At 39.8% G+C, this 14,692-nt stretch overlaps 1 protein-coding gene across 1 annotated transcript in view; it reads left to right on the top strand.

Annotated features, from left to right (window-relative positions):
• The window catches only part of LOC124596474 (proteasome subunit beta type-4-like), a 67,766-nt gene extending 53,907 nt beyond the window's left edge, over positions 1 to 13,859 (top strand). Inside the window, exon 4 of the mRNA XM_047135617.1 lies at positions 13,639 to 13,859. Within this exon, the coding sequence (XP_046991573.1) occupies positions 13,639 to 13,794 (156 nt within the window). The 3' untranslated portion in view covers positions 13,795 to 13,859. The remainder of the gene's footprint in view (positions 1 to 13,638) is intronic.
• The last annotated feature ends 833 nt before the right edge of the window (positions 13,860 to 14,692 follow it).

The raw sequence follows: 14,692 nt of genomic DNA, 5'->3' as shown, positions 1-14,692 counted from the left end.
TTTGCTTGCTACTGTAAGTGGGATTGGTGGTGATCCGAGGCAGATCTGATGACGAAGAACAATGCTGTTGCAGACACAAGTGTTTCGGAGATGACCCCTACCATTTCTCATGTTGACCAAACAACATTGTCAATTATGATTACAGTCCACATGAGAGCATTGAAGTCGGTGTTTGGATGAATGGAAACGTGCTGCCTGGTTGAGTGAATCATGTTTCTTGTAACACAAGGAGGGTGGTTGTGGCCAGAGATGTGTCATTGAGAGAAACGTGCTCGAAACATGCATCACAATGCAGACATAGAATTGGGGGGGGGGGGGGGGGCAATGTTATGCTATGGGGAATCTTCTCCAGGTCTTCCATAGAACCTGCAGTGTGATTGAAGGCACCATGACAGCTGTGATTTACATGAACACTACTTCATGCTTGGTGTCTTCTTTGTTGGCAATGGAATCTTTAAGGAATACAACAGTCCTTGTTGCAAGCTGGTGTGTTACAGTGGTTTTAGGAGTATGATAGTGAACTCATGTTAATGTCTTGGCTGCCAAGTTTGCCTGATCTGAACTCTAAGGGACACATACAAGATGCTACTGGGTTCAAGATCTGTACCTGTAACTTATGGGAACTGCATGATGTGTGTATAGACAAGTTTCACATACCTCTGGAAATCTACCAAGGACTTACTGAATACATGCCATGCAAAATCTTTGCTTCATAGCTTTCCAAGGTGGATCAACTTGCTTTTAAGCAGGTGGTCATAATGAAACTTCCTGGCAGATTAAAACTGTGTGCCCGACTGAGACTCGAACTCGGGACCTTTGCCTTTCGCGGGCAAGTGCTCTACCACCTGAGCTACCGAAGCACGACTCACGCCCGGTACTCACAGCTTAACTTCTGCCAGTATCTCGTCTCCCACCTTCCAAACTTTACAGAAGCTCTTCTGCGAAGAGCTAGCTTCTGTAAAGTTTGGAAGGTGGGAGACGAGATACTGGCAGAAGTTAAGCTGTGAGTACCGGGCGTGAGTCGTGCTTTGGTAGCTCAGTTGGTAGAGCACTTGCCCGCGAAAGGCAAAGGTCCCGAGTTCGAGTCTCGGTCAGGCACACAATTTTAATCTGCCAGGAAGTTTCATATCAGCGCACACTCCACTGCAGAGTGAAAATCTCATTCAGGTGGTCATAATGTTTTGTCCCACCAGTGGATATGATACAGTAAAAAGTGCTTTCTGCCACACACTTCACAGTTTAGACATAAATGAAGCTGGTTTTCTTGACTTGATCCTTCACACCAAATCAAAACTATCCAACTTTGGGGGCAGAAGAATGTAAACTGCCTTTGTAGCCCTCTGCTCAAAAGTATGCTGTCATATGAACAACTGTTGCACAGTTTTGGTGATGAGTGTGCAGCTCACCCATGTTTCCCTCACCAAATGAGATGGCACATTGGTCTCACATTGGACTTATATTTCAGAGGTTAATAGTTCAGATTCTCATCCAGCCATCCAGGTTTAGGTTTTCCATGATTTCCCTGAATTGCTTAGGTGTCATGCCATGAGGGTTCCTTTGAAAGGCACAAGTGATTTCTCTACTTATCCTTCCCCATTTGAGCTTTTCCTTCTCAAATGATCTCATCAATGGCACAGTAAACCCTATCTTCCTCTCTTTATATATCACACTACTTATGTGACCCATACATGTCACTGCAATGAATACACATTTCTCTCATTTAAATTACTGTTAACAGTGTGGTAAGAAATATATTTAACATCAAAATTGGCTGCCATGTAATATTCGAAATGAAGATATCCTATACATTGGAAGGAAACCAAGATATGATGGGTGAAACGAGGAGGGTGCAGGAACCAGACTATCACAGGAAAATAGAGTAGTCCTACTGGTTTCAAACACAGACTTTAATTTGAAGAAGAAATTTTTAAAAATGTACTTTGAATCATGGACTTTGGGAACATCTGATGTTATGGTGCTAGCATGGACCGACAGACAGTCAGGAAGCTGTCCCAGAAGGTGTGCAGGGTGTGGTGTGTGAGGGACCAGTTCCTTGGTACTCATGAAATTAGAAATGCAGCAAAACCAACATCATACTTGATTGAACAAGGACTTGTACATGGCTGCAGGTGGTGTCTCAATGGTGTGTGTTGAGCCTATGTAGCAGTGCTCAGCTCAGCATTAACACAAGGTGGTGTATAGCAGTGCACAGATGCCGGCAGGTGGAGTTGCTACATCAGCAAACTTGTGGCATACGGGCATGTCAGACATTCCACTGAAGCAAGAGGCACAAGTGCTGGTTGCCAACAGCTAGTAGCAGCAGGTCAGCTGCAAGGTGCATCCAGGTGTGGACTGTGAATCCAGCACTCTACAGGTGTCCAGGAGCCACTTAACAATGGTCTGGAGGACATACCAATTGGAGGCAGCCACTCAGACACCAGCAGTGTCAGGCCAAGGAAAAGCCTGTAGAACAGCAGCTAGTGGTGGGAGGTTGCTAGTTGTGGATGAGGATCGGTAACCTATATTGGGTTGACCTTTGGCGTGGAGTAGCTCTATGCCTGGACAGCTTGACTTTGTAGCAAATACCTCTAGTCACCTAAGGTCCGAATTAGTGCAGCATCAAGAGTGGCATGAAGTAACCATGCTCACTGCTGCACTGGGCTGATGTCTTGCACCATACAGCCTCAGTATTATTCTGGCCCTGCCAGTGATATTCCATTGGCAGCATACTGGCTTGCCTTGCCATGGGTTGTGAAGTCTGCTGGGGAAGTTGTCGGTCTTACAGAAGAATAATGGAAATAAAATGGTGCGATAAGAAATGAGGAGGTGCTCCACAGAATCGATGAGGAAAGGAATATATGAAAATCACTGAGTAGAAAAGGGACAGTGTATTAGGATGTATGTTAATTGTCTCCAAATTTGGTAGAAAATCCGAAGAAATTCTGGTCGTATGTAAAGTACACAAGCGGCAAGACACAGTCAATACCTTCGCTGTGCAGTGCCGATGGTACTATTACCGATGACTGTGCCGCTAAAGCGGAGTTACTGAATGCAGTTTTCCGAAATTCCTTCATCAGGGAAGATGAATGGAATATACCAGAATTTGAAATACGAACAGCTGTTAGCATGAGTTTCTTAGAAGTAGATACCTTAGGGGTTGCAAAGCATTGATACGGGCAAGTCTTCAGGTCCAGATTGTATACCGATTAGGTTCCTTTCAGATTATGCTGATACAATAGCTCCGTACTTAGCAATCATATACAACCACTTGCTCACCGATAGATCTGTACCTACAGATTGGAAAATTGCGCAGGTCGCACCAGTGTTTAAGAAGGGTAGTAGGAGTACTCCATCGAACTACAGACCTATATCATTGACGTCGGTTTGCAGTAGGGTTTTGGAGCATATAGTGTATTCAAACATTGTGAATCACCTCGAAAGGAACGATCTATTGATACGTAATCAGCATGGTTTCAGAAAACATCATTCTTGTGCAATGCAGCTAGCTCTTTATTCGCACGAATGGCCGCTATCGACAGGGGATCTCAAGTTGATTCCGTATTTCTAGAAAGCTTTTGACACTGTTCCTCACAAGCGACTTCTAATCAAGCTGCGGGCCTATGGGGTATCGTCTCAGTCGTGCGACTGGATTCGTGATTTCCTGTCAGGAAGGTCACAGTTCGTAGTAATAGACGGCAAATCATCGAGTAAAACTAAAGTGATATCAGGTGTTCCCCAGGGAAGCGTCCTGGGAACTCTGCTGTTCCTGATCTATATAAATGACCTGGGTGACAATCTGAGCAGTTCTCTTAGGTTGTTCGCAGATGATGCTGTAATTTACCGTCTCGTAAGGTCATCCGAAGACCAGTATCAGTTGCAAAGCGATTTAGAAAAGATTGCTGCATGGTGTGGCAGGTGGCAGTTGACGCTAAATAACGAAAAGTGTGAGGTGATCCACATGAGTTCCAAAAGAAATCCGTTGGAATTTGATTACTCCATAAATAGTACAGTTCTCAAGGCTGTCAATTCAACTAAGTACCTGGGTGTAAAAATTACGAACAACTTCAGTTGGAAAGACCACATAGATAATATTGTGGGGAAGGTGAGCCAAAGGTTGCGTTTCATTGGCAGGACACTTAGAAGATGCAACAAGTCCACTAAAGAGACAGCTTACACTACAATCGTTCGTCCTCTGTTAGAATATTGCTGTGCGGTGTGGGATCCTTACCAGGTGGGATTGACGGAGGACATCAAAAGGGTACAAAAAAGGGCAGCTTGTTTTTTGTTCTATCATGTAATAGGGGAGAGAGTGTGGCAGATATGATACGCGAGTTGGGATGGAAGTCATTAAAGCAAAGACATTTTTCGTCGCGGCGAGATCTATTTATGAAATTTCAGTCACCAACTTTCTGTTCCGAATGCCAAAATATTTTGTTGAGCCCAACCTACATAGGTAGGAATGATCATAAAAATAAAATAAGAGAAATCAGAGCTCGAACAGAAAGGTTTAGGTGTTCGTTTTTCCCGCACGCTGTTCGGGAGTGGAATGGTAGGGAGATAGTATGATTATGGTTCGATGAACCCTCTGCCAAGCACTTAAATGTGAATTGCAGAGTAATCATGTAGATGTAGATGTAAGATATCAGAAAAGAAGTGCAGAGATTGTGAAAAACCAGTTGTCCAAATGTGTGACTTATAACACGTTTAAGGAAGACGTGGTCTCATTCTCAAGTTCATAAAAGTACTGCCAAAAATTTGTAAGCTTCAAATCTCTGTACTGACACTGTGACACAGATAATCAGTGATTAACTTCTGTGATAGTAGAGGGAAACCTAGTAGAGACAGCTCTAGGAATATACCCAACAATTAGTGAATGGTGTCTGGCACACTGCTAGATGTTTGGCATAGTGCTACTCTGACTAAAAAGACAGCACAAGAGAAGAAGCTGTGATGGGCTGCATCAGATTACTGAAAAAACTGAAGAAAAAAAAGGAGTATCTACAGGCAAGCAAATTCATTGGGCTATCTGCAAGCTGTTTGATGAAATTACTAATATTATGAAGGTTCAGCACATTTACGTATTTGTCTTGTCAGTCTTCAGATTGGTTTGATGTGCCCTGCCACAATTTCTTCTCCTGTTCCAAACTCCTCGTCTGGGAATAGAATGTATATGGAAAGTCATGCCCTTGATTATTCAGCATGTGTACTGAATGATGTAGTGCAGTAGCGCGACACTGGACTCTTGTCGAGGACAGGAGTTCCCTGTCTGACTTTAGCTGAAGGCCAGAATAATAAATTTTTCATTTTGTGGAGAATCTCCTCGTTTCTTATCTGTCTGATCAATTTACAGTACAGTTCTACAACAGTACATTTCAAAAATTACATTTCTTTTATAGAACTCCACAGCCCATGATTCGCTTCCATAATTTTCTGTGGTCCAGATACACATGCTCAAAAATCTCCTCCTCAAATTAAGACCTCTGTTTGATATTAGTAAACTTCTTTTGGTGAAGAACACTTTATTTTCCTGTCAGTATTCTTATGCCCTCCTTGCTTCATCCGTCATTCACTAATTTTCTTCCAGTTTTGCCAGTTATCAGAAATATGAGCTTTGTTCAATAATAACGGAAATTTAATTTGTCCACAACAATTTTATCCCCTTCAAAATAGTCACCAATATGCCAGCACTTTTTTTCTGTCTCCAAAACGTTCATGGTACTCTTTTAGATCTCTCAGCGATGCTTTTTTAATCTCATCTATGCTTGTGAAATAACGGTCATTTAAGGTTTGGGATCCAAAAATAGTGACGTGAGACCAAGTCTAACAAAAATGGACGGGGGCATAATTACAGTGTTGTATATGGCTAAAATTTCTCAAACAAGCAGCAAAGTATGAATAGGTGCATTAACATGGTGCAAAAGCCACTAATAATTTCATCACAAATTTGGACATTTGTTTTTGATTATTCAGCATTGTGGCAAAAACTCATGGTGCACTGTATCATTGTAATCGAAGAACACATGAGCGTAATCTTCATATTTGACTGTATTTGTTGACCTATTTTTGATTTTCGTGAGCCCTAATGCTGGACGTAATTGTGATGTTGTATCTATAACCCCATGTCTCGGCACCTGTTATGACACATTTCAGCCATGCTGCAACATTGTTCATCTAGCAACTCTTAAGAAACTTGCAATCACCACTGTTTTTGTTCAAAATTCAGTAGTTTTGGGTGTACTTTTTGCTGTCACATTTCATATCCAGAACATCCAAAAAAATTCCATCACACGAGTCAGGTGATATGTTGTCATCATCAGCAATTTCTCTGTGATTGGCATTTCTGTCCCTCTGTCCCTGTCTCCACAATTTCATCTTCATCGTCTTCACAGCATTTTTCGAAATGCCTACAGCACTCAAACCTTTTTTCTTTTTTACTCATAGAAGATCTACCAAAATAAATACTTTTAACACTTCTAAAAATTTGCTGCACTTTATTCCATTTTTATAGCAAATTTTAATACAAATTCCTTGACCTTTTTTATTCTAAATAAATGATGACCATACTACTAAAACATATTAGTCGGTTTGACATCTGGCAACAGACTAAATATGCTATATGGCTAATACTGTTCATATACTTTCCACTCATTTTTGCCAACACTGCAATGAAAATATCACACAATTTTTACTAATCAAACAAGCAAAATTACAAAATTCTCTCTACTTTTTCAGCATGCCTTATACTTTTACAATTTTTTACGTGTAATCTGCATGCCAAAACAATAATAAATGTCCATGTAAACTAATGTCTGAGAATCTTTCATTGTTTTAATTATTGACACAGAAAACTTTTACAAAGTTTCTGAATTGGAGGCTCATAACAATTGTTTGATATGATCACGTGCATTTTCATATGCATACACTGCCGCAACTTATGTGGGTGTAGTGAAAGCCCCATTATGACCCTTTTTGATAAATATCAGCAGCAGTTTCAAAGAGTGTGTCTTCCTTGTGCTGCCTGCAATGCCTTCATTTAGACCACTGTTACAACCTTCTTACAGGATGTGCCCCTGCAAAGAAGAGGAACATGGTAGTTTATGCATGACAAGGTTCAAACACATTTTTGTCACACTTCAAAATACTCTGGATGATACTCACCGTGCCAGATGGATAGATAGGGGGAATTTGTTGCATGGCTTCCAGGGCCCCTGGCGTCAGTGCTGTGGTTTAATATCTGTGGGACCATCTAAGTCAGTTGGTCTGCGCAGCAGACATTCCTAAATCAGAGATGCTTCATCAGAATGTCATGCATTTGTGTCAACTGTTCGAAACACACTGGATGATGCCTATTGTGCCAGGGGGGAATTTGTCATATGGTTTGCAGGGTCTCCTGACACAAGTACTGTGGTTTAATATCTGTGGGACCACCTAAGTCGGTTTGTGCAGCAGACATTCCTGGTTCAGAGATGCTTCATCAGAATGTCATGCAAGCCTACATCGTCCAGGGGTCCAGAATAGGTCATTCAGTCTGCAGTGGAGTGTGCACTGTTTTGATGCTTCCTAGCAGATTAAAACACTGCGCTGGATTGGTACATGAAACCAGAAATTTGCCTTTTGCAGCAGTGCCAACTGAGCTATCCCACCAGGACTGGCACTCAGTTTTAAACCATTTAGGGTTTTTTTGAATGTGTGCAATAGTCTATGGTCTGATGACAGCATGAGCATGTTGAGTCAACTGTAGAACAGTTTGCACATTTGCTATCAGGTCCTGGCTTGAGAATTTAGAAAAATGTTCTTTCCTTAATAAGTAAGATATAAAATATTTTTGGTTATATGTTTGTACAGAATTCACCTTCCCTCACTTTCCCTCCCCCTGCCTCCAAAAATTAGTTAATAAAAGTATTGCTGTCACAGCCTGTGCTGTTTATAGCACTGAATGGCATAACTAAAGTTGACCAATCTCACGTTGAAAGCTACATGGCATTGGTTGTTAGTGTAAATAGTAACACAGGCACAGAATTTGTCTAAATCAGTGAGGGGCAGTTGTTTTGGCTTAGAGGCCACTTTGTGGAAGCAGAGGGCTGCACCTTCTAAAATCGCTACATTCATTAGTTAATTTTGCATTTCAGGAAAGGTATAGATTGCACCATAAAATCAATAAATATAAATAAAGTAGTTTAGTTTTATTTAGTTTATTTATTCTGCTAATTTCATATCACCTACAGCAGTACATTTAATTTTAGAACCAGTTTAATGAGATAAATATATCCCTTTTTTTTTTGGGAGAGATTGATTGTTGAGATTCTCATCACAGTCTACAAGTTAATGTCTGTCAAAGAGCATTGATATTTACCTTTTTTGATCTTCAACCAAGAAAAACTTAGCTCACAAAAATATTTAGACCCAAATATGGAAAACATTTCCACAGAAAATTTCTTCATATGTAAGAGTCATCTAATGTCACTGCATTAAATATTTCTTTTATAGCATGATCTGACTGCACATCAGTAAGTTCAAGCTGCAGATCCTTGGGTACTATATCATCATCACCAGTGATGGGATAAGATAACAAATTGAACTTCAGCTCAAATTTCTTGAACTACTGAAATCTTTTTGTGAACTCATCCACCAAACTCTGCAGATGATCCCTAATCTTTGCAGAGACACTTTCAGGTTCTTTCTGTTTTCTTAATAAAGGGAAATGACAAAAAACCTCCTTCACCTGCTCGCCTTGCAAATAAACCTAGTTTTGCTTTGATTGGTTATATGTGCATCCACATTTCATGTGCAGACAACTCATTTCCCTGGAATGTCACATTCAGTTTCTTAAATATACCAGCTGCAAACATCATCTCATATCACCACTCCTCACATACTATTTTTTTTTTTTTAACAAAATCATGAGCTTTCTCCTTCATGTCCAGAATTTAGAGAATTTTATTCTGCAATTCCCAGACATTTTTTAACAGTTTGGCCATGATCAACCACCTCACACTGTTGTGGTAAATTACATCTTCTTACTCTGCCCCTACATCCTTAAGATGAGATCTGAACTATCAATGGTGGAGTGCCCTGGCCCCATGTGTGTTCAGAAAACCAACTCCAGGATTCACCACATGCTTCAAGTCCAGTGCAGCATAACAAAGGCTCTCATAGTGCAAAATGCAATGAAAAGACCAGATATCACTTTCTGTGTCTTCTGCTTGTTAACTTGATTTTTAAAGCTTTACTGTACATACATTTTTCTCATTGGTAGCTCAGGCCCTACCTGTTGTAATTCTTACCATTCTGTTCCAGTGCAAACCACTTTCTCCATACAGTTCACAGCACACTTAAGCAAGTCCTGACCAGCAGTTCTATCTTTAATTGATGATGAAATGTTCATTAATTCCACAGATAAAGATCAGTCATTATGCAATGTCTTTGTTACCTGTGCTCTCATCCACTGCAAAGGAAAACTAAAGAAAATCTTTGCTCATAGCCTTCTGTTGTTCTGTGAGTTCATGAATAATTCAGTCAATGTGCCACACTATAGTCCTTCTTGGCAATGAAATCCTTTCACATTTGCTTCTAACATCAGGAGACTATATGCTTGCACTCTCTCCCATATACTGTTTAGTATTCTTGCCATCTGAAAAAGGCTTTTGCGTTATAGGGTACCCTGAAATATGCCTTTGTAGTGTCATTGTGAAGTGTTGGTTGCTTTCTAAATACTGTTTGTTGTTTTCACACACTCCACAGCTTTTATTTTGCATTTTTATTTGAAATGTTTGCAGCCAAATTCACTATGTTTAGTTTCCTAATGTTGTTTTAAATTTTATTCCTAAACATGGCTATTGTTTCATGACACAATGAGCACATTGCTGTATTCCCTGTATCAACAAAGAAATTGTGTTAGTCCATTCTTCATTAAACATATGACATTCATTACTCATTTTACATTTTTTGGAGGTCCATGTTTTCAGTAAAGTTGGAAATGATATATTTACTGTTGCACAGACAAAGTAGAAATAAACCAGATCAACCAGAAAAGCACTGCTGCTTTCAGCCACCGCACTGAGTGTCAACTTGGTTTGTGCGAATAGTATCTACACTGCGCATGTGTATTGATGTGGCCCCTTAGTGGAAATCTTTGATCGCACACCGTAAGGAAAGCTCGGTCCAAGACTGATATTTCTGACTGTCCTGGTGGACTGCAAAATGACCATTAGTGGGCCGCATGTGGCCTGCGGGCTGCTGTTTGCCCAGTCCTGATCTAGGTAAATGTTGTAAACTTAGACATACAGTGAAATTGCCCAGTAGAATCAGTTTGTAACTAAATCAAGACGCGTTCATATCCCCAAACTGTTGTGCAGCCACACAAGAGCACTGCATAATTTATATTTCCTTTCCTACATTATGAGAAGCATTGCCACCTTGTTGAGTTACAGAATGTGGTAACTTCTTTACAATAAGTTTCTTTGAAATTCGAAATTTTGATTTTTTGTGATTATTGTTTACTTCTACTGCAGGAAACTGCAAGTTGTATTTTATACTAATCCATTTAAGTCTACAGATGAAGCATAGAAGAGTGTGCATATCACATCAAATAATCATTTTCGTCAGGCTCTTACTTGTCTCAACAGACTGGGGCTGTGAGTGGAGAAAAGTTGTTCTACTGCAGTGATTAAGCCATACAAGGGCGGAACAGATGTCCTTGTGGAAGTGCTTGCTGATGTGGGCTACATATGTAACAACCATGATTATGTAGTGGTGGTGAGGGAGAAGAGGTGTGTCCAGGGAGTGTGTTACCAGTTCCGTTCACTGATTGTTGAACCAGTCCATTTGTGCAATTTTGGCTTTGTTTTGGACATTACCACCCATATTCTTTACAAAGTAGTGTCAAAATCACCACTGAGCTAAAAGAGTGGAATATATTTGCCTCATAAGGAATTTAAACTACTTGACGATTATAAACACCACAGTATTTCAGATCGTGCCCAGTAACGTAATTCCGGAAGACACTAAAACTGTGACTGAACAGAATCACAGAAAACCATTTCTGGAAATGCATGAGTATCTTGCATACAGTGAATAGGAAGTCTTTACTCCAGATTACATGCTAGCAAGTGCCCACTGTTGCTCTTCTTTGGAGATGGCTATGACACTGACAGACCAAGACACAAAGTGATTCCAGTGGTGTAGTTAATCAAAACTGGATGAAAATTATAAACAGAAATTATTGTTGAAAATGTGTCCAGATTCCAGTGAATGGGTACCTGCCTTTGTTTCCTGATATAAATGCTGCGTGGCTAGGGCCTCCCGTTGGGTAGACTGTTCTCCTGGTGCAAGTCTTTCAAGTTGACGCCACTTCGGTGACTTGCATGTTGATGGGGATGAAATGATGATCATAAGGAAAACACAAAACCCAGTCCCTGAGCAGAGAAAATCTCCGAACCAGCCAAGAATCGAACACGGGCCGTTAGGCATGACATTCCGTCACGCTGACCACTCAGCTACCAGGGGCGGACTGTTTCCTGATGAAAATAAAGCAAGTATTTTTGGTAGCAGTGGCAGAATTTTAGTAAATAGAAAACAAAATACAGTATAAGAGGTATAATGGACAACACCTTCAAGCCACAACTAAGCATGGAGATGGTATCATATGTCTGCTTTAGAAGAGATGGAATTAGTTTTAATAGACAAGGGTATGACCAGGTTTCAGAAGTTGAAGATTTTGCCAGAAAAAACAAAGAAAGGTGCACAGATGCTTGTGCCTATCAGCAATTACTAATTTCAAGTAGACACCTACCCAAGCCTACAACAGAAGTATCTATCGTGAAGCCACTGTGAATCAATGCTAAGAATATTATGCACCAGTTGTCAAAAATGTGTGATTCATTTACAACAACATGTTTTAGGACTACATTATCCCATTATCAAATTGTATAAAACAAAACAAGAAAATTATTACGTCGTATTACTGCATATACTGGCTGTTTACACACATACTTAAATGTGAGTTAATATACATAATAATTATAAGTAATGGTTTGTGCTTCATTGTTTTATAGAACTTGATAATGACATAATGTTGTCCCGAAAGGTGTTTGAGGAGAATAAATCACACATATTTGCAGTTCAACTCCAACACCCACAATTATTTGTCATTTAATATTAGTTCTGGTACGTTCCAGAAATTTCTTATGTTTGTAGTGTTTGTATATTATGGAATATTCAATATTTGTGTAAATAGCTGCACTCTCTGTCCAGGAGCTCACTTCTTTTCTGGCTGTACATTGGTGTTTGTAATGAACTTGCTTTCAGTGCTAAGTGTTGTTCTTCATTTTCATTATGATATGATGATGTATTATGCAGGCATCTGGTACTTCGGAACATCTACATCACCATGGCACCAATTAGTCAACATAAAAGTCATTGCATACACAGATAGGAACTGAAATACAAACTGTACATCGTTCCCACAGTTCATATCTTCAGGATACCATTGGATTCCAGCAATAAGTCAGCTGCATATCAGGCATCCATCAGTGTTTTCTGGAGACAATGGTATGCACCCAACAGAATGCTGAAAGTATTTGACTGAGTCACCAAATACAGCAGGTGCAATGACATGATGTGTTTGGCTGCCAGCACTCCTAAACAAAGGAGTATTGAGAAGATCTATTAATGCAGAGTGCTGTAATTGGCTCCAGTGAGAACCGAAACAGTGGGTTGCTGTTTCTACAGGAGAAGGAGCAAGAAATTCTGTGCTGCCAGCTGTTTGGTGTAGCGGTTAGCATTGTTAGCTAGCATGTTGTGCCTCAACAATTTCAACCCAACAACCCGCAGTTGCTTATCGTTTATTATTTATCAGCTCCAGAGGCTTCTCGAAATTTCTTATCTTGTAATGTTGTTATATTCTGGAGTATTCAGTGTTTGTATAACTTAGCTGCACCCTTCATACAGGATGTCAGTTCTATTCTGACTGTACGTTGGTGCTCTTAATAAACCAAATCAAATCAAACCATCCATGTTTTCAGTACTTCACTGATGACCCTCCTTTTAAGATCCTGGACCTGGTTCTGGTTACATTCTGATGACATGTACCGGAGAGTATGTGGTATGGAATATTAACCACAAAAAATACCTAAACAGAACTAATTTTTTGTCCTAGAACTAGTTGTTTTTGCTTAATCAGTTACTGTGTGTTATATTGTGCTTTTCTAATGGTTACTGTAATAAAATAAACATAATAGTATATTTTTTGATAAGTTTGTTTCTTAAATTTTAATTAATTACTGTAGTTTTGGAAAATGAATGCTTAATACTACTATGTTAAATTTAAGAGCTGTTTTAGTCAATTTAACATGGGCTAAGTGCATTTTTAGCTTAACTGTAAACAGAATTTATCGTATGGGATGAAGCCACTCCAGGTGAGGGCAACATTGCTCCAAATGCATGAAAAATATTGTGGCACATAAAGCTTTTAATATTTGATAACACTACATCAATGTTACAAATTTGATATCTATACTGACAAAGATATTCTACTACAGTTTACTTGCAAACAGAGGCTAACATATGAGAGACAATGGAAAAGTGCGTTGCTGACAGTATTGGAATAAGCTGTAGCATGTGTTTGACATGTGTTTGCAGGCAGCAAAGCTGCTGGAGGACAAGATGCGAGTGCTGCTACTACGAGATGCGCGCTCCTGTGAAGAGTTCCAGCTAGCAGTCGTAGATGGCACAGGAGTCACCATAGAGCCTCCACGCAAGCTTCATGCCAACTGGCAGGTTGCCCACTCTGTCTGACTGTTCCCGACAGATGGCATTGTCAGAGCTGTGTTTTGATAAAATAAAGATTCTAAACTATGTAATTAGTGTGTAGTACTTTATCCCTATTCAGCATTGTAAGTATATTTGTCAAAAAAAAGCAGCACCATGTTGCATGAAAGAAATTTTATTTCCTTACTGGTTTCAGGCACCTAATGCCCTTTGACAGAGGACAAGAGTGCAGTAATTCGAACATTCTGAAGCTGGTTAAACAAAATTTCTTCTGTGTGACTGCCCTTCTTCAGAAGATTAGAATGTGATAATTCTAAGCTTCTGAAAAAGGAAGCTAGATACCTGAAACCAGTTCAGAAATAAAATTTCTTTTGTGCAACTGGTTTGAATCCTTTAAATATATTCACTGTATTTAATGGTATGTGTAGGTAGGGCTATGTTTTGTATCCATAGACCCCTAGGCTGGCCCTACTAGGGGGAATTTTACAATAATTCACTGGCAGAGATAGTAAGTTTTGAATTTAGAGCCTAAGTAGTGGTATTTAAAGTGTTATTTACCAAATGCTCCAGATGTCAAATAAGTGTGCCAGGAAGATGAGCTCTTACCACTGAAAGCAGTTGCTGCTACAAGGTGAATTACTTACATGCACCAACTATACAGCCTCATCACAGTGCTAAATAGGCTTAGGCAACACCAAGGAGGAAAAAAAGGGTAATTAGATCACAGTGGACATAAGCAGCAATTTATAATGATTTATTAATAGAAACGTTACATTACTTATCCGAAGTATTAGGATGGTGCTTGGCAATAGTTCAGTGTTGACTTGCACTGATCAGTCTAGTCTGAATCCAGTGAATTACAACTACAATCACAAGCAAAATGGCCAGTTCGGCCCTACTTGGCAGAGACTGCTGTCATAGTCCT

Source organism: Schistocerca americana, chromosome 2 (assembly GCF_021461395.2).
Source record: "Schistocerca americana isolate TAMUIC-IGC-003095 chromosome 2, iqSchAmer2.1, whole genome shotgun sequence".
NCBI classification, from domain to species: Eukaryota; Metazoa; Arthropoda; class Insecta; order Orthoptera; family Acrididae; genus Schistocerca; species Schistocerca americana.
This window is presented reverse-complemented; position numbering and strand designations above follow the sequence as displayed.